General features: G+C 45.3%; 1 protein-coding gene across 1 annotated transcript in view; it reads right to left on the reverse strand.

The window, feature by feature from the left end:
• gtdc1 (glycosyltransferase-like domain containing 1) overlaps positions 1-21256 on the reverse strand; it is a gene marked incomplete at its 5' end in the record, with an annotated part of 64570 nt that overhangs the window by 1649 nt on the left and 41665 nt on the right. Inside the window, 4 exons of the mRNA XM_083638264.1 lie at positions 4169-4260; positions 4989-5059; positions 9288-9432; positions 13937-14046. Coding sequence (XP_083494390.1) covers positions 4169-4260; positions 4989-5059; positions 9288-9432; positions 13937-14046 — 418 coding nt within the window. The remainder of the gene's footprint in view (positions 1-4168; positions 4261-4988; positions 5060-9287; positions 9433-13936; positions 14047-21256) is intronic.

Genomic DNA, 21256 nt, shown 5'->3' on the forward strand with positions numbered 1-21256 from the left:
TAACAAAAGGACACGTTTGTGACAAATGAGTTTGAGTAGTTTGTAACAAAAGGACATGTTTGTAACAAATGAGTTGGAGCAGTTTGTAACAAAAGGACACGTCTGTAACAAATTAGTTTTTAGCAGTTTGTAACAAAAGGACACGTTTGTGACAAATAAGTTTGAGTAGTTTGTAACAAAAGGACACATTTGTGACAAATGAGTTGGAGCAGTTTCTAACAAAAGGACACGTTTGTGACAAATGAGTTTGAGTAGTTTGTAACAAAAGGACATGTTTGTAACAAATGAGTTTGAGTAGTTTGTAACAAAAGGACACGTTTGTAACAAATGAGTTTGAGTAGTTTGTAACAAAAGGACACGTTTGTAACAAATGAGTTTGAGCAGTTTGTAACAAAAGGGCACGTTTGTGACAAATGTCATGAGTTTGAGCAGTTTGTAACAAAAGGACACGTTTGTAACAAATGAGTTGGAGCAGTTTGTAACAAAAGGACACATTTGTAACAAATTAGTTTTAGCAGTTTGTAACAAAAGGACACGTTTGTGACAAATTAGTTTGAGTACTTTGTAACAAAAGGACACATTTGTGACAAATGAGTTGGAGCAGTTTTTAACAAAAGGACACATTTGTGACAAATGAGTTTGAGTAGTTTGTAACAAAAGGACACGTTTGTAACAAATGAGTTGGAGCAGTTTGTAACAAAAGGACACGTCTGTAACAAATCAGTTTTTAGCAGTTTGTAACAAAAGGACACGTTTGTGACAAATAAGTTTGAGTAGTTTGTAACAAAAGGACACATTTGTGACAAATGAGTTGGAGCAGTTTCTAACAAAAGGACACGTTTGTGACAAATGAGTTTGAGTAGTTTGTAACAAAAGGACACGTTTGTAACAAATGAGTTGGAGCAGTTTGTAACAAAAGGACATGTCTGTAACAAATTAGTTTTTAGCAGTTTGTAACAAAAGGACACGTTTGTGACAAATAAGTTTGAGTAGTTTCTAACAAAAGGACACGTTTGTGACAAATGAGTTTGAGTAGTTTGTAACAAAAGGACACGTTTGTAACAAATGAGTTGGAGCAGTTTGTAACAAAAGGACACGTTTGTAACAAATGAGTTGGAGCAGTTTGTAACAAAAGGACACGTCTGTAACAAATTAGTTTTTAGCAGTTTGTAACAAAAGGACACGTTTGTGACAAATGAGTTTGAGTAGTTTGTAACAAAAGGACACATTTGTGACAAATGAGTTGGAGCAGTTTCTAACAAAAGGACACGTTTGTGACAAATGAGTTTGAGTAGTTTGTAACAAAAGGACACGTTTGTAACAAATGAGTTTGAGTAGTTTGTAACAAAAGGACACGTCTGTAACAAATTAGTTTTTAGCAGTTTGTAACAAAAGGACACGTTTGTGACAAATAAGTTTGAGTAGTTTCTAACAAAAGGACACGTTTGTGACAAATGAGTTTGAGTAGTTTGTAACAAAAGGACACGTTTGTAACAAATGAGTTGGAGCAGTTTGTAACAAAAGGACACGTCTGTAACAAATTAGTTTTTAGCAGTTTGTAACAAAAGGACACGTTTGTGACAAATAAGTTTGAGTAGTTTGTAACAAAAGGACACATTTGTGACAAATGGGTTTTGAGTAGTTTGTAACAAAAGGACATGTTTGTGGAAAGAACGAGGCGCTGCGTTGGCTGCAGACTCGGCGGTGTGAACAGGTTTGCTAGTCTAGTCGACCTCTTCACACAGCAGCCCGCCCCGCACCACCGCCTGCTACTGCTCGAACATCTCACATGATTACTTATGTTGCCTTGTGGAAAAGTGCCTTAATTTCCTTTTCCGGTTCATTGCCTTTGTTTCCATCTCCGTGCCAACATCTCCGTGCCAACATCTCCGTGCTAACATCTCTGCGCTAACATCTCGTGGTCAGCTCCTCGAAATGAATGGATTGAAAGCTTGGCTTGCTGAGCTTGTGAGAGGATATCTGCACCTTTAGAGAAATCTGCCACTGCCAGTGTGGGGTTTGTACAAAGAATAAATCTGTTTTGACGCAGTGCCGTTGTGTGTTGGGCTTCAGAATTCTCTGTATAATCATCAGTCAAGTAAATAGAACAATCATGTAAATGGCTTAAACAGACTATTGCCTTACTGCAGTATTGGCAATAGCATTACTGTGCGCATGTAAATCTACTGTAGCTAAATATGTCAAACAAACTACAGTACAGACCATTGACAAAATAATAATATAGTCCTGGTAAAACAATGGAAAACATGTTGACAGAGATTTTAATATCTCCTCCAGAAAGGAGAATGATTGGGGTGCTGTATGAACTTACAGCACTGTATGGACACCCTCGCTATTACCAAACCCTTAGTAGGCCATGGCAGGGAAGGCACTGCTTTTAAAGGGGATGAGAGGTGTGGATTTGATTGGCTAGGCCTGACGCCAGCCACCCCCACACCTGCTGAATGTAATCCGACACCTTTCACAACTGTGAAACCAGCGCCTCTAGTCACAAAATTACCAAAAGTCTGTTGCTCACGCTCAAATGAGCACAGCGCAGTGAACCTGCCCCGTCGCCTGTCTTTGTGCCTCGATGTGATGAAAATACAGCCCCATCCCCATGTGTTCATTGTGCTCTTGTCGTGTCACGGTTAGGGATGCTCCGATCCACGTTTTTCGCCTCCGATATCGATACCGATATGTGGGGGGCCAGTATCGGCCGATACCGAGTACCGATCCGATACCAGTGCTTGACATTAACGGCTGTCCAGTTGCCCTTGGCAACCATAAAAAAAAAAAAGGCCTGTGGTTGCCTCAGTGGCAACCACATTTTAAACAACAGGGACAGCAAACAGCAAAATATGTACCCCAAAATAAACATGTTTCTTATATTCCTAAAACCCTAAATCAATATTAATAAATCACACACAGACTCTCTCTCTCATCTCCCCCATGCAGCCCTGCAGTCGCTAGGCATCAGCTTTTGGTTGCCGAAACTGTAATATGGTTGCCATTCTTAGTCACCTTATATTTAAGATACTATGCACTTAGTCAACTGGCATGGGTTGGTGGTACAATATGGAAATAATTCCTGTCAGAGAATCCTTTGTTGTTTGAGCTTTGATTATTTCCATGAACTGAGTTGAACATACAGATATTACAGGATTTGAAATAAACATAAGCAAATAAATGGTCTTGAGTTTAATGTAAATCCAACAAATATGACAGTTATTTCTGTTATACAATAGCTAAGTACACTGTGTATTGATATAAGTAACTAACGTTACCTCTCTTGTTTAGCACATATTAACAGATTGTCTTAATAAGGGAGAGTAATAAACATTTCAACTGTGTCCATACACCAATAAACCAATACAGAATTAGGCTACTATTATTAGCGCACAATAATCAACATTAGCCTACATAATCCTACATTAGCCTGAACAGCACTGATAATAAGGTAAGGTAACTTCATCTGAAAAGTAGGCTACTTAAACCGCTAGTCAATTGAGCAAGACCGTCGCAAGTAGGCTTTAAGGCTATTCTAAACAAACAAACAGAATGAGGTACAATTATTCACAACATAAGTATCACAGCTTACATGTAGGCTATGTGCTCACGCAAACTTCAGGGTGATAGACAGTCCATATTATTGTCTCTGCACAGCGTTTCAACGACAGGTTGTCTCTGGACAGCGTTTCACCACATGAGCATGCAACAGCTGCTGCTCGTTAAAGATCGTTAACTAGCTGCGGAGTCGGAGTTGCTCAATCAAGCACGGCTGCGTCAGGGAGATGAGAGAGGGAGAGAGAGGGTCCGTGTGTGTGTGATGTCAGCTTATCAACAGGGCAGCCCTGTGTCAAACTGGTTGGCGTAGCTAGCATGAAATACCTCCAAATAGGTGATCCTTTGGCTTGCTCCATGCTGTTAGCTGCTGCTGCATCAGCTTGTTTGGAAACAGTCTACCCCAGGCGTGCTGAGCACGTTGCTAGCGTATGACATCACACGCTGCACACACATAGAATTAGAGTGAATAGAATGGCCCCTATGGATCGGTCTATGGATCGGGCCATTTGCCACCGATACCCGATCTAGAATTTTGTGCTATATCGGGGCCGATACCCGATACCAATATCGGATCGGCGCATCCCTAGTCACGGTTAGTTACCTTTATGTTGTGTCTCCTGGCTACATCTGGCCTCCTGCAGAGTCCCTGCAGTCTCTTACACAGCTGCTCAGGTGTAGAGTACAGATACTCAGCTGGAAGACAGGAAGAGAAAAATACATATGCGCACTAGGGATGAAATGGTAATTACAATTTCATATCACGGTTATAGTGACCAAAACGGTGATCAGTATTATCGCGGTATTGTTAAAATGTACTGACAATGTTCCAAAGTAGTGGCACACTCACTGAAATCATTTCACCAAGGCTGTTGCAAAGCGCTGTAATCACGGTAACACGGCTTTAATGAGAATTCAAATGTGATGAAACAGTAATACTAACGTAACCGTCAGGAATTTGATCACCGTTTATCATTGAACCGGTAATCATTTCATCCCTAGTTCATGCACAGACACATGAAACAAAACCTCAAAGCAAAGAAAATAGATACAGTCTACTGCTCACTTTTATCATTAAAAATACATATGACACTGAACTGGGACAGGTTTTACATAATTGAACCAGTATTCTTTTTAAAGATTCACATTATTTATGCAAATCTAATTGAAGGAAGAGATGGCTATGGACTTAGAGCATCAGGTAAATTAGGCCAATATATTTTTCTTCTTCTCGGAGCTGGGTGACTGTAAAACTTCTCGGCTCATTTACAAAGGGAATCCTTTGGTAGACTTTCCCCTCTCCAATCTTGACGGGAATATATCACCTTTAAAGGCAGAGAATCCTTGCAAATTTAAATAACCTGCACGGGTTCGTGTATTCGGTTCGTGTATTTGCCTGCACGTCAAGAAATAATTGGCATTACCTGGGAATATTTCCGGATACACCAAGGACTTGGGACATAGTGGATAGCAGCCACAATGGACGGCTTCTAACCTACATGATATAAGAAGAAGAGAATAGAAGTCATACACAGACACGGCAGCCCACCGTGGAATACTTCGGAATACTTAGAAATCCATTTGCAGAAAATGCCCAGAATCAGCTGAGGTTGCTTGGCCTGTCCCTAAAATTGCAAACTGGAAACATTATCCGATGCTGATAATTGCCTGCGCTGAACGGCCTTGTCAAGATGGGCGCCATTGTGTCGCTGTTGACATTGGTTTCTTTTCATGAACATTTCAGACTAAATGGAGTTGCGTACAGACGAGCCGGGGCGAATTCAGAGAAAAGAAAAGCACGGGCAGGACATTTTCCAGCGACGCGGTGTTACAGGATCCTGTCCTCAAAAACACAGGAAGGAAAAGCACCTCATTTAGTGAGCCTTTCGATCCCCACCCAAACACAGAATTGTTCACAAAATACCATCGCGAAATCCTAATAACTTATTCATTCATTTTATATATGCCGTAAGTTGATAACAACGAGGAAGTTTGGCATGCGCTGCTGCTCCCCTGCTCCAGAGTGATTCAACTCATTTGAACCCTGCTGACCACCGTAGTTGCACCGCCTATTTAAATATTTTGTAGAATGTGCATTAATATTTGATGGCTTTTCAATCTCACTCCTTGCCATCACTTTAGTCCATCATTTCTCATGCTGGAAAACATGCATATTTAAACACTAGATTCGGCTTCCAGGACTGCAATTTCACAGGATTTATTTGATGGACAAAGGACATGCGCTGGCACCCCGCACACTGTCCCAACACCATGCACACTGTCATAACACCCCTCTGATAACTAAATAAATCCAGCCACACCCCACCAGGAGACGCAACATTTCCCTGGACGGCGAGAGTGCCCTCTGCCTTTGAGCAATAACTGAAAGTACTCTGCACTCCCTAAATGGACACAGTTCAAAAGCAATGCAAATCAAGACGATTTCGAGGTGCGCCGCCCCCCCCCTGGCCCATGACGGCGAGGATCTATGAAAGCGATTATTAAGGTCAGTTCCGTTCCAGTGGTGTAATGTGTAAGCGTGCAAAATGGTTATCAGGCTTTTCATCTCAAATATAATTAGCTGCTAATTTTGCTGGGCTAAATTACTTCATCACTGCAGGGCATGAATAGGCGTCTGCTCACATTGCCTGCCCATAATTAATCAGATTAGGCCAAATTCAACAATAATGAGGATGAAACGCATTGGTGACACCTCGGCCGTATGACTGGACGGCTCGTTTTGCTGAAGCTGCTCTCCGGGGCTTTTATTGTTTACACTCTGGAGCGCGCGGCCATCATGCGACTGTTACGACGGCGCTCTCAAGTGTTTCAAAAGATAAGTCACATTTTAGCCATTTTTTCTCCTGGAGGAGATGTAGAGCAGGAGAAGAAAGAAGCCACTTTGATCAATTCCCCCCCCCCCCCCTATCTTTTTCTCCCCAATTGTACTTCGCCAATTCCCCGTGCTGTCCCGGTCGTTGCTCCACCCCCATCTGCTGATCGGGGGGAAGGGGGGGGGGGGGGGGAGAGCCGTAGACTAGCACCATGCTTGCTCCGATACGCGTGCAGTCGCCAGCCGCTTCTTTTCGCCTGACAGCAAGGAGTTTCACCGGCAGGAGGTAGCGCGTGGGAGGATCACGCTATTCCCCCCAGTTCCCCTCCACCCCGAACAGGCGCGCCCCGACCGACCAGAGGAGGCACTAGTGCAATTGTGCCTGTATGTGGACGCCAGACCAAGCCGGCGGGAAGAAAGAAGCCACTTTGAGACGTTCAATACTCGCCTCCACCTGAGTCTCAAGTGCTGATATTGATCCTGTCAATCTCAATCTTAATATCTGTGTGTGCGCGTCTACAGCTTTTGACAAACGCACAGACGGCGTACACACGTGTGCACGCAACACACATCAACACGACCACAGAGCTGACTATCAATAGAGCCTAGTGGGTGGGCTGTGTGTCTGGGTTCCCCCTGGTTTTGGATCAAAGGGATGTAGAAGCATCATTGTGGAAGGCCTCCCCCAGAGGGACGGCTCTTCCTCAAACTCAGAAGGACAGTCTTAATTAGCACACGGCTTCATTATCACGCAGATGCCGGGTTTTTCTCCCCACTCTTGTTTTCTTCCCTTATTAGTACAAATCCGTGTTTTATTGGTGAACCTCTGCACGCGACGCACGCGACCCTCTCGTCTCTCTCCAAACCTCCACTCTGCTGCCTTTGCGACTCAGGCACCAACGTTGGCGCGTTACGTCAAGCAGGAAGTGAGCTCGCCGAAAGCATATTGCACTGGGATTAGTCACGCTCGGATACATAACCGCACACCCAGCTTGTGCCACTGTTTGTTGCCTTTGCCATTTGCTTACTCGCAAATGCTAGTTTGCTTTCGTTAAGTAAGCCCGTCTTCAACTTTTCCCTTCTCTTTTGCCCGCTGCCTCAACTGCACACCGCAGAAAAGAAATGTCAGCGGTTCCCCGACAGCGAAACATACTGTAAGCTCCTGTGTGAGATGATCCAGAGTGAGATCCAGCTCTGCAGACTGGCTACGCTACGGGGCCAAGAGGACTGGTCTGAGATCTGTTTGATAAGATCAGAACTTCTCCTCTACAGAGGCCAGCCTGCCTCGCTGCTTTACCTTGACGTGGGCTGTATGTTGTGATGAAACCCTTCAGATGCGGAGCACAGGTGACTGAAGTCAAGGCTTTCCAGGCATGCTTGTCTTGATCTGACGGCGGTTACACCTCGCCCGCTTTTATACTGCGGCCCCTTGAGATGAGAAGCACTGCCCTGATCCTTCCCCTGGGAGCCTATTTCCATCACAGCGAGGGTGTCCACTCTAAGGTGCGTGGGGATGTGTGCATGTGTGGATTCCTTACAGTGTACATACGCATGTTGCATGCAAACGTGTATGTGATCAATGTATTCTATGGTTTTCACACCGACACTATCCGTCAAAAATGTTGGGGACACCACATTTTCACTTATTCTGACTATTTTCCACATCAAGACATCATAACTATGAAAGAACGCAAACGGAAATATGCAGGAACCAAAAAGTCAAAACAGCCTTGATGCAGAGGCAAAGGCTTTGAAAAGAAGTTCTTACATAGGATCAACTTCACTATAAATATTTGACTAAGAAACATATTTCAAGCATTTAAGCAGAAGCCTTGAGATCAAAATGGCTTTAAGATAATGAACAACGTAATAATATATTCAATGAGGTGTTCCAAAACCTTTGACGGACAGTGTATATTTGGTGCAGACTTTATTAACTTTTTGCCAGACTACCTCCAGATGCGGTCAGGAAGTTCTGATCACATTCTGATCACGATGCGTTTACATTAGCATGCATTTTGTCTTATCCAGATAACTTATTCGGATACAGGTCACATTTAAAAACGGTGTGAGATAGCCCTTAGATAAGAACTATGTGTACATTCATTTTAAACATCAATATATCAAATCAATTGTATAATAATTGTAAAAGAAAAAAAGAAAAAGTGAGTCCATAGAGACACACTGCATGAAATAGGCCACGCCCATCATGGGGGAAAGCTCTCTGTTCACTTCCACACACCAGCGTCATTTTCCTTGAATTAAACATAGCTAAAAGCTGTTGTGTGGTCGGCTGCGCAGACAACAAATGTAAAAAATCGCCAGTTAAAGTTTTTTTGTACTCCCCGAGCAAAACAAGGAAGCCATTGAGAATTGGCGAGAAGAAAAATGTGGATGTTGCTGTCAATGAAGTAAGTTGGAGTGTTCATCTTCCGTATATATGATCTTTGTGTGTTTGTAGTACAAAGTATGAAAGAGTAGTTTAAGTTCAAAGAGGGCATAGTTTGAACAGTCTAGACTTAAAAGGTACTAAAAGGTTGTGTGCTGCGTTTGGTGCTCAAGATGGCCACCACAACAAGAACATTCTGTGACTGCAATCCATGAATAGAGGCTGCCAGTCTTCTCAGCGATGCTGGGTAATTATACTACTTTCTGAAAATGAATGTCTTAATGATTTATTGTTGTTCCAATGATAACATGCAGCACTTTTAACCCATTGATACCTGATGCAGCATTTGTGTGTATATCCCTCATTTGTGTGCATACCCCTTTAAGAGCGTGGTTCGCGTTAACGCGGTTCGCGGTCTTAAAGGGATACACACACAAATGCTGCATCAGGTATCAATGGGTTAAGTAGCAGCAACAAGGACATGAAGAGAAGTGAACTCACATGGCCACGCCAAAGAACTCGTGTTTGGCGGTGGAGACGACCACGTCTGCCTGGCACAGCACTCTGAGGTAGTCCTCCTTACTGGGCAGGAAGCCCCAGTGCACAATATGGCCGTCGAGCGAGCCTCTGGCCTCCGCAAAGACTTCTGGAGCAGGAGAGAGGTGAGACAGACATACCTGTGTCTAACAGCAGGAGAGAGGTGAGACAGACATACCTGTGTCTAACAGCTGGCAGTAGGTAGCATTGTTGATTTTATGATTGCCGGAATAAATTACATGATTGACTATGCTCGCGGTTGATTGAGTCAAGTGCCAAAAGACTGATGTACTTTTGTCGGAGCCACTATAACTAGGGCTGGGTATCGTTTAAACAAATTATAATACCAGCAACTTCCCCTTTAAGTGATACAGATCGCAATGGAGTAGTTCATTTGATATACGTATATAGATGGTTTTCACAGAATTGTCAGTCCTGTCCTATTACTAGCAAACACTGCAACAGGAAGTGAGCCGGGGGTTCAATTTACCGGTAGGTTTTTTAACGTTTTGGTGTCATCAACATGCTGAACTGCCACCTCCGTCACATACACCAATCCGACTTCACCACCATGCACAGGCTGTATGGGTTGTACCGTAGCTGCTGTGGTAGTGGGCCACTCACACGTCACATACTGTATCATTCGAAGAACGCTTACGGTGATTGGCTGCGAGCAAAATGATACAAATAGTCTTTTGTTTTCTTTCGTTTTGTGTCGAAAAAGGATCGAATGCAGGTATTGTTTGACTGGAGAAGTTTCAATACTATTTGGTGCTGGGTTCTTTCGATTAATACCTTAAAGTTGTCGAGTACAGTACCAATACCCAGCCCTAACTCTAATAACCGGTGTCTCATTTCAGGAGCTCTTACCAAGGTCTGGCAGTACGGCCAATTAGATCTCCATTTGAGAGAATTCCATTTAATGCAGAATTAACATTAAAGAAATGAAACAATTCAATCCAACGCATGTCATTGGGAAGCCATCTAGCGTGACATTTTGAATTCCTAACGAGTTCCGTGCTGCTGTGTGCTCGCTAAAACAAAAGTGATGAGCTCAGGAAGCTGTGTGTGGAGTCAATGAGCGAGCGAATGGGCTGAATTGGTGAAATCTGAGACGAGGAGACATTTTCAACTAATTTACAAATAGAGCGGGGCAAAGGGCTGAAAGATAATCTTTGAGGTTATGATATATGGACAGAGACACCATAATAAGAAGGAAAAACAGGTAAGGGGTGAAAATAATCAATACCAGTGACCCTATTAAGAAAATCAAAGTAGATTAAAATTGTCCTAATGTGATTGCCTTCCGAGCAATCATAAACGTAATTACTAAATATGAGACAAAATTTACGGTCGGCCTTTCCATCTGTTTATGCTCCTATAAAAGTTTACATCCCAATATAAGAGAGTGTGTTTCCTGTAACTCAGTCTTTGCTTCCAGCCATGGCAGGAAGTGTGTATTAATTAACTTAACACTACGCTGTAAATACATGTGACTGTCCCAAAGTCATTATAGCATCATCAGCTGCAAATGGAGAGTGTATTTTATCAATTAAAAAGTGTCCCGCGGGCTAAATGCATTGGCCCGTGGGATGACCTTAACCCTTAATCTAATCTAATAGCCAATAACGTTTAAAGCCCGAATATTTACATCCGCCTCGGATGCAACAACGTTCAATAAAGCGTCACATCAACGGCACGACTTCTTAAAGGTGAGTAAAAAGTCAGCAAAGTTTCCTCTCTTTCTGAAAGCTCAGCAAAACAAATGGGCCAAGACAAAAATAACAGCTTTAGATAGACTGAAGAACATCTTTACAGTTTGAGATATTATACATGACTACACTGTAGACTACTATATTATAAACGGCTACACTATACAGTAGAGCAGTTTTGGGGACGTTACTTTCAAAATGTAATATATTTAGCATCAAAACCGCGCAAGATGCAGTCAGGCAACTTTACACGTGTGTAGTTGACATGACAATGAAGGCCGAGTTCGAAAATGGGCGTGATCCGAGCAAGCTCCCCCACCCCTCCCCCCATTGGCCCACGTTCGTTTTAAGTCGCGGGCGTCGCGGCTGGTGTGAAACCATCGCAAGATGGTCTCTACTATGTATTCCTTACAGTGGTACTCTTGATTAAAATGAGTGTGATTAAGTTACTGCATTGCTGTTTGTGTATGGCAACTAATTATGTTACTTTATTACTTTCACTCAAGGCAATTATGCTGAAGAGTCCAACTGGTGGTAGTCTACTGAAAATCAGAGACAGACACAAAATAATGAGATAAAAGAACCTCAACACTGCTAATTAAGAACGTATGATTGGCATGTAAACAAAAAAAAAAGAGAGAGAGAGAGAGAGAGAGAGAGAGAGAGAGAGAGAGAGAGAGAGAGAGAGAGAGAGAGAGAGAGAGAGAGAGAGAATAGACCACAACTGAACAGAATACACAGCAATTCAGTGAGTGAATATTCATGATTGGGACATTTACTATTTTGATTTAATATGTTGCTGATCAAACAAAGATGGTTCAGGCCTACTGTACAGCAGCTGAGAAAAAAAGACAAGAGGATATATTTCAGTTGCTCTTTGAATTAAAACACAAACGCATTACACTACTTCATTACTCGGATAAGTAATAATATTACGTAACTCGTTACCCCCAACACTGCTATAGAGTACTACAAACTTCAAATCTGTAGTAATTCCGGACTATAAGCCGCGGCTTTTTTCCCGTTTTTTGGCCCCTGCGGCTTATATAACGGTGCGTCTTATCTATGGATTTTTTCAGAAAAAAAAAAAAAAATACAAATAAAATCTCTCTTTTTTAGCACTCTTTCTAACTATAAATCCACTTCTGTTTTAATTTCCTCTCTTGCCCTCTTTTCACCACACCGCGGACACTGTGTGCACTGTAAAAATAAACAACGGTGGTGTTGTGTTATGTTGTTTTGTTGAAATGTTACGGTAATACGGTAAATGGGAGCTTCCTCAAACAGCCACCTCTTTCCCGACAATCCCCTCTGTGCGTGACCACTTACATATGGTAATTACGGTAAGCAAACGGCCACTCGGCCATCAACTCTCTCCCCCGACTACCAGGAGAAAATCACAAACTTCGGCGAATTCACACAAAGGAAGATCAAGGAATATTCCATCGAACCGGAGCAGATCATAAATATGGATGAAGTGCCTTTGACGTTCGACCTGCCACTCACTCGGACTGTTAACAAGAAGCGCCCTGGAGGATTCTTTCACCAAAAAAAAGCTTTGCTCGTTCTCGACAGCATGAGAACGAGCAGTAGAAGCAACACTCTCACTTACCATGGGGAAGGTACGCAGAAATTCACACGAAGCAGCTTTCAAGTTGAAAGCAGTCAATCTCGCATTAAAAGAGGGAAACAGAGCAGCCGCGCGTAACCTGGGCATCGATGAGTCAATGGTGAGGCGTTGGACGGTGCAGCAGGAGGAACTGTCTCAGCACGGAATATTATAGGAGTGTGAAAACATCCACAATCACCAACGGGTTCCAAAACGCTGGACTGCTGCGGGATGAAGAGGATGACGCTGCCACAGCTGGCGCTGAGGGCCGTCAGAGGCTTCAGAGGCTGTTCGATGCCGACAGTGATGAAGAGGAGTTCGTTGGTTTTGAGTGACAATGAAGGAGAGAGGAGAGTGGTTGACGAAGCCACCCTGAACCTGTTCGTTTCCGACACTGAAGATGAGGACTTTGGTGGTTTCAGTACGCAGGAAGAAGAGGAAGACGAGGATTAGTGACTTGACTTCTCTGGTTACAGGTTTGCTGCACATATAGCCTATTGTTGTGTGATTTTGTCTGGGGATTAGTGACCTGACTTTTGTTTTGTTTTGTTGAAATGTTAATAAATGGGAGCTTCCCCAAACAGCCATCGCTTTCCCGACATTCCTCTCTGTGCACGAACCCTTTCATATGGTAATTAAACATCAAAACACCCGCGGCTTATAGACCGGTGCGGCTTATAGAAGAAAAAAATAGTCAATTTTGGTCCCGCGGCTTATAGACCGGTGCGTCTTATAGTCCGGAATTTACGGTACTCTGGGGATACGCAACTGCAGTATGTGCCATGGAGTGCTGAGAGTATGGCGGTTTCCATTCTTTTTTTTGTATCCTCGCCCCCAACCCGAACCCCCAAACATATTTCCCCCCCAGTTTTCTCCCGAACTGTACTTGGCCAATTACCCCTGCTGTCCTGGTCGTTGCTCCACCCCCTCTGCCGATCTGGGGAGAGTTGTAGACTAGCACCCGTTTCCTCCAATACATGTGCAGTTGCCATCCGCTTCTTTTCACCTGACATGGGAGCATCATGCTATTCCCCCCAGTTCCTGTCCCCCCCGAACAGGTACCCCGACCGACCAGAGGAGGCACTAGTGCAGTGAACTAAACTAATGACTACATCAGTTGATTTCACTGATTAGTTCCTCCTGTCTGGATGAAGTTGTGCTCATCAGAGAAATCTCCTGGTTTAGTGTCCCGTTCTTTAGTTTTGAAATCCTACTTCAGATCTTATGTCAAAATGGGTCATGGAGTGCAGAAGAACACAGAAAGACCTCCAAGTGTGTGCGTGTGTGTGTACCTGGCACGTCCACGAAGGTCTCCCCCAGGACGGACAGTGTAAAGTCCAGGTCTCTCTCCTTCAGCTTCAGCAGGGTCCTGAAGAGCAGCTCAGGGTTCTTGTCGTGCTCCCTTGAAGCCCCAAACACAAACAGAATCCAGTCTCGTTTGATGCCTCTCCTACACAACATGTGCATTAATACACAGGACAGAGCCAAGAGTAGCCTACCGCCCGCAGGCCTACCCGCCCGCTCCCACTCACCTCTGATTTATTCACTCACACACACACACACTCTGGCATGTGCACGTAGGCGACAGACGGCCCAGGTTGTACAGGCTGTGAGAGAGATCACAGCGCTCCCCAGAGGGCAATTGACTGTGATATGCGCGGTTGCGGTGCGCCAGGTGGGGGACTTAACAAGCTGACAGAGATCCCTGCTCTGTTCTGCTCCGCTCATCCCTGATGCCAAGGTTAGCCCGGGAGGTTGAGCTGCTAGTTAACACACAGGTGCCGCGCTCAGCTGCCGAGCAGATGTCACGCCGCGCTACGTGGCCTGCCACTCATCTCCGTGCTCGTCTCGATGGGCGAGATCACGTTAGCGTACGGCGAGCTAACGGGCGCCCGCCATTGACAGCTTGCATCCGCTACCTTTTCCCCAAGTTGCTGCGGAAATATCGTCTGATGCTAATGTGCCTTGAATGGTTGATTTGTCACCTGCTAGTACACTGTCACTGACTATTACACAGTAATGATAGGAGGTAAAGCTTTGGAGGAGGGGCTAGTCAGATGTATGTTAGGAGGTAAAGCTTTGGAGGTGGGGCTAGTCAGATGTATGATAGGAGGTAAAGCTTTGGAGGTGGGGCTAGTCAGATGTATGATAGGAGGTAAAGCTTTGGAGGTGGGGCTAGTCAGATGTATGATAGGAGGTAAAGCTTTGGAGGTGGGGCTAGTCAGATGTATGATAGGAGGTAAAGCTTTGGAGGCGGGGCTAGTCAGATGTATGATAGGAGGTAAAGCTTTGGAGGTGGGGCTAGTCAGATGTATGATGAGGTAAAGCTTTGGAGGTGGGGCTAGTCAGATGTATGATATGAGGTAAAGCTTTGGAGGTGGGGCTAGTCAGATGTATGATGAGGTAAAGCTTTGGAGGTGGGGCTAGTCAGATGTATGATATGAGGTAAAGCTTTGGAGGTGGGGCTAGTCAGATGTATGATAGGAGGTAAAGCTTTGGAGGTGGGGCTAGTCAGATGTATGATATGAGGTAAAGCTTTGGAGGTGGGGCTAGTCAGATGTATGTTAGGAGGTAAAGCTTTGGAGGTGGGGCTAGTCAGATGTATGATATGAGGTAAAGCTTTGGAGGTGGGGCTAGTCAGATGTATGATAGGAGGTAAAGCTTTGGAGGTGGGGCTAGTCAGATGTATGTTAGGAGGTAAAGCGTTGGAGGTGGGGCTAGTCAGATGTATGTTAGGAGGTAAAGCTTTGGAGGTGGGGCTAGTCAGATGTATGATATGAGGTAAAGCTTTGGAGGTGGGGCTAGTCAGATGTATGATAGGAGGTAAAGCGTTGGAGGTGGGGATAGTCAGATGTATGTTAGGAGGTAAAGCTTTGGAGGTGGGGCTAGTCAGATGTATGTTAGGAGGTAAAGCTTTGGAGGTGGGGCTAGTCAGATGTATGATATGAGGTAAAGCTTTGGAGGTGGGGCTAGTCAGATGTATGATGGGAGGTAAAGCTTTGGAGGTGGGGCTAGTCAGATGACAGATGTATGATGAGGTAAAGCTTTGGAGGTGGGGCTAGTCAGATGTATGATAGGAGGTAAAGCTTTGGAGGTGGGGCTAGTCAGATGTATGATATGAGGTAAAGCTTTGGAGGTGGGACTAGTCAGATGTATGATAGGAGGTAAAGCTTTGGAGGTGGGGCTAGTCAGATGTATGATAGGAGGTAAAGCTTTGGAGGTGGGACTAGTCAGATGTATGATAGGAGGTAAAGCTTTGGAGGTGGGGCTAGTCAGATGTATGATATGAGGTAACGCTTTGGAGGTGGGACTAGTCAGATGTATGATAGGAGGTAAAGCTTTGGAGGTGGGGCTAGTCAGATGGGCTGCTGCAGTAATTGGATGAGGTCTGCCTTTAACCATGCTCTAGGGACGGTTGAGGCCTTGGTGGTGAACAATTCAGTAATCCCATGATGCCCCAGGGCTGAGGAAGGGGACATTGCCTTGCAAAAAGGTTCTATCAGTGAAATCAGACAGCAGCACATTTAATATTTTTTAGATAATATCCCCCTATGTAATATTATCGTTTATCGTCTTCCAGTGGAATCATATCGTGATGATATGAAGATAATTTATTATCATGACACATTTCTGCTGTCTAAGGCCTTGGCCACACTGATCCGTGGTGTCTGTCCGTGTGCGTTCATTTCTCTGTTCACTTCCATTCATTTTCAATGACAGCTGTCCGACTGTCCGTGGAGCACTCAGAAGCGTACGTATCCAGAAAATTTGCATACGTTTTGATGGACAGAAAGTTGAAGAGGGATGAACTTTTTCTGGATGGACGTATCGGATGGTCGGATGGTCTGATAGTCACTGTCCGTTTAGCCAATCAGAGTCGAGGTCTCGAGAGGAGGCGTTCCGAGATTTGTTTCAACTTTCAAAGAAGATGGCGGCCGAGGCGGTGAAGGAGGCTATAATTAATGCTGTGTACATTACATTACATTACATTACGTCATTTGGCAGACGCTTTTATCCAAAGCGACTTACAATAACACATTTTTTTGTCAGCAATAGAACAATCAACTATGGAGCACAGTCTGTGACAACCATCCCGCTGTTGTACAACGTGATAGTCAGTGTCACCGTCTGATTTCACCATCTAATCTGGTCATTCGGTGGCATTTTATTGCCACATAAGTAACGTAGCGCACAGAGCTAACACCTAGCTGACGCCAGCTTTCTTCTTCTCTCGGTTTATAGGCGGGTCGCTGACACCTTCAAGGTGCTTACCGCCACCTGCTGTACAAGTAGGTTACTTGTACATGCAACGGACATAAATCTATCCGTCTATCCGTTCTGTCCATTTTCTGACGGATCAGTGTGGCCAAGGCCTTAATTGATGATGAGAAGCACATTTGACTTAAAAACACACAAAAAAAGACGTATGGTTATGGTAGGAATATTATTTGAAAATTTCAGTTCTGTTTGACGTCACACCTAGCACCACCATTCGATCCAACGAGATGAACATTGATTCGTTTGACTATTTAACGTGATTTTGCATATACAATGAACCATATCGTGATATATTTTGATATATTGAGAAAACCCTTATGATTACCGTGATACTGATTTCAAACATATCGCCCCGCCCTGATTGTAATAATCTCTTGTCCATAGCTCACCCCCATGCCTGCCCTCTTGTCCCATGTTGTTGGTGGTCTCACAAAACAATTAAGACGTCACATGTTGCAGCATTACTGCGTGCCCACAGGTTAGCCTGTTATTCATCCTGCCCTCGTTCAATCTGAGTGTAAAAAAGAAAGAAAACACCTTAGATATTTCGAGCAAAAAGAAAGTCAAACTGTGAAGGTCAGATGGTCTCTGTGAGGCAGAGCAGCTGACAAAGAGCCCTTCTTCTTGTGCTCAGTACCTCAGTGGGATTTCCTTAGGTGAGGTATTAGAGAGAAGCTTATTTATTCTCATTTCCACTGGCTCATATTCTCTGGCTTCCCCCGTGGATAAGAAGCTAATTCCCTTATTTCCGAGCCTTTTTAACTCCTTATGCGAGCTGCTATGAATCCCTATTCCCCCAATACTGATACAGGAGAGGACAATGACTGAATGAGGCGCTGATAACGGCCTGCTCCCCTCCCCCCCTCCCAAGGAAAACGAGTGTTAATTAACGTGTGGGATATGACTGTCAGGAAGAGCTTCCTGAGCGACCCCTCACACACACACACATGCACGCGCGCGCACACACACACACACACACACACACACACACACACACACGTGTGCGCACACGCACGCACACAGAACACACACACACACACACACACGTGTGCGCGTGCACACACACACACACACCTCCCTGTACAGTCGTATGAGGCCTGGCTCCCTACTGATGACCTAGATCTTTTAATGAGGCCTGTTAACCCCCAGCGACAGTCAACCAAGTCAGAGCTGTCAGCAGCTGATTAGTGTGTGAGTGACAAACAAAAGCTATGTGGCATCATCTTCACATAATCATCCTCACGCTAATCTGCCGCTAAGGCAAATAGAGGTTGCTCTCTCATGTAAGGTAGCTGGTACAGTAGTTCAGTGCTGATGAGGGCACGGGGGTTTGGAGAGGTTGCTCTCTCATGTAAGGTAGCTGGTACAGTAGTTCAGTGCTGATGAGGGCACGGGGGTTTGGAGAGGTTGCTCTCTCATGTAAGGTAGCTGGTACAGTAGCTCAGTGCTGGTGAGGGCACGGGGGTTTGGAGAGGTTGCTCTCTCATGTAAGGTAGCTGGTACAGTAGCTCAGTGCTGGTGAGGGCACGGGGGTTTGGAGAGGTTGCTCTCTCATGTAAGGTAGCTGGTACAGTAGCTCAGTGCTGGTGAGAGCACGGGGGTTTGGAGAGGTTGCTCTCTCATGTAAGGTAGCTGGTACAGTAGTTCAGTGCTGGTGAGGGCACGGGGGTTTGGAGAGGTTGCTCTCTCATGTAAGGTAGCTGGTACAGTAGCTCAGTGCTGGTGAGAGCACGGGGGTTTGGAAAGGTTGCTCTCTCATGTAAGGTAGCTGGTACAGTAGCTCAGTGCTGGTGAGGGCACGTGGGTTTGGAGAGGTTGCTCTCTCATGTAAGGTAGCTGGTACAGTAGCTCAGTGCTGGTGAGGGCACGGGGGTTTGGAGAGGTTGCTCTCTCATGTAAGGTAGCTGGTACAGTAGCTCAGTGCTGGTGAGAGCACGGGGGTTTGGAAAGGTTGCTCTCTCATGTAAGGTAGCTGGTACAGTAGCTCAGTGCTGGTGAGGGCACGCGGGTTTGGAGAGGTTGCTCTCTCATGTAAGGTAGCTGGTACAGTAGCTCAGTGCTGGTGAGGGCACGGGGGTTTGGAGAGGTTGCTCTCTCATGTAAGGTAGCTGGTACAGTAGCTCAGTGCTGGTGAGGGTACAGGGGTTTGGAGAGGTTGCTCTCTCATGTAAGGTAGCTGGTACAGTAGCTCAGTGCTGGTGAGAGCACGGGGGTTTGGAGAGGTTGCTCTCTCATGTAAGGTAGCTGGTACAGTAGCTCAGTGCTGGTGAGGGCACAGGGGTTTGGAGAGGTTGCTCTCTCATGTAAGGTAGCTGGTACAGTAGCTCAGTGCTGGTGAGGGCACGGGGGTTTGGAGAGGTTGCTCTCTCATGTAAGGTAGCTGGTACAGTAGCTCAGTGCTGGTGAGGGCACGGGGGTTTTGAGAGGTTGCTCTCTCATGTAAGGTAGCTGGTACAGTAGCTCAGTGCTGGTGAGGGCACAGGGGTTTGGAGAGGTTGCTCTCTCATGTAAGGTAGCTGGTACAGTAGCTCAGTGCTGGTGAGGGCACGCGGGTTTGGAGAGGTTGCTCTCTCATCTAAGGTAGCTGGTACAGTAGCTCAGTGCTGGTGAGGGCACGGGGGTTTGGAGAGGTTGCTCTCTCATGTAAGGTAGCTGGTACAGTAGCTCAGTGCTGGTGAGGGCACAGGGGTTTGGAGAGGTTGCTCTCTCATGTAAGGTAGCTGGTACAGTAGCTCAGTGCTGGTGAGAGCACAGGGGTTTGGAGAGGTTGCTCTCTCATGTAAGGTAGCTGGTACAGTAGCTCAGTGCTGGTGAGGGCACGGGGGTTTGGAGAGGTTGCTCTCTCATGTAAGGTAGCTGGTACAGTAGCTCAGTGCTGGTGAGGGCACGCGGGTTTGGAGAGGTTGCTCTCTCATCTAAGGTAGCTGGTACAGTAGATCAGTGCTGGTGAGAGCACAGGGGTTTGGAGAGGTTGCTCTCTCATGTAAGGTAGCTGGTACAGTAGCTCAGTGCTGGTGAGGGCACGGGGGTTTGGAGAGGTTGCTCTCTCATCTAAGGTAGCTGGTACAGTAGATCAGTGCTGGTGAGAGCACAGGGGTTTGGAGAGGTTGCTCTCTCATGTAAGGTAGCTGGTACAGTAGCTCAGTGCTGGTGAGGGCACGGGGGTTTGGAGAGGTTGCTCTCTCATGTAAGGTAGCTGGTACAGTAGCTCAGTGCTGGTGAGGGCACGGGGGTTTGGAGAGGTTGCTCTCTCATGTAAGGTAGCTGGTACAGTAGCTCAGTGCTAGTGAGGGCACGCGGGTTTCCCACTTGTCTCCAGTGCTGTAGATACCAGGTGACGTGTAGATATCAGGTGACGTGTAGATATCAGGTGACGTGTAGATACCAGGTGACGTGTGTAGATACCAGGTGACGTGTAGATATCAGGTGACGTGTAGATATCAGGTGATGTGTAGATACCAGGTGACGTGTGTAGATATTAGGTGACGTGTAGATATCAGGTGACGTGTAGATATCAGGTGACGTGTAGATATCAGGTGACGTGTAGATATCAGGTGACGTGTAGATACCAGGTGACGTGTAGATATCAGGTGACGTGTAGATATCAGGTGACGTGTAGATACCATGTGACGTGTAGATATCAGGTGACGTGTAGATACCAGGTGACGTGTAGATATCAGGTGACGTGTAGATATCAGGTGACGTGTAGATATCAGGTGACGTGTAGATATCAGGTGACGTGTAGATACCAGGTGACGTGTAGATATCAGGTGACGTGTAGATATCAGGTGACGTGTAGATACCAGGTGACGTGTAGATATCAGGTGACGTGTAGATATCAGGTGACGTGTAGATATCAGGTGACGTGTAGATACCAGGTGACGTGTAGATATCAGGTGACGTGTAGATACCAGGTGACGTGTAGATATCAGGTGACGTGTAGATACCAGGTGACGTATAGATATCAGGTGACGTGTAGATACCAGGTGACGTGTAGATATCAGGTGACGTGTAGATACCAGGTGACGTGTAGATATCAGGTGACGTGTAGATATCAGGTGACGTGTAGATACCAGGTGACGTGTAGATATCAGGTGACGTGTAGATACCAGGTGACGTGTAGATATCAGGTGACGTGTAGATATCAGGTGACGTGTAGATATCAGGTGACGTGTAGATATCAGGTGACGTGTAGATATCAGGTGACGTGTAGATATCAGGTGACGTAGACACTTGGGCTTTGAAATCTTTTAGCCCAACCTGAGCTTGAAAAAGTACTTTTGCCAATATATGTCAATATGTACTTGGCCAATTCCCCCTGTCAGGCTGCCCCC

Source organism: Poromitra crassiceps, assembly GCF_964638095.1.
Source record: "Poromitra crassiceps genome assembly, chromosome: 6".
NCBI lineage: Eukaryota > Metazoa > Chordata > Actinopteri > Beryciformes > Melamphaidae > Poromitra > Poromitra crassiceps.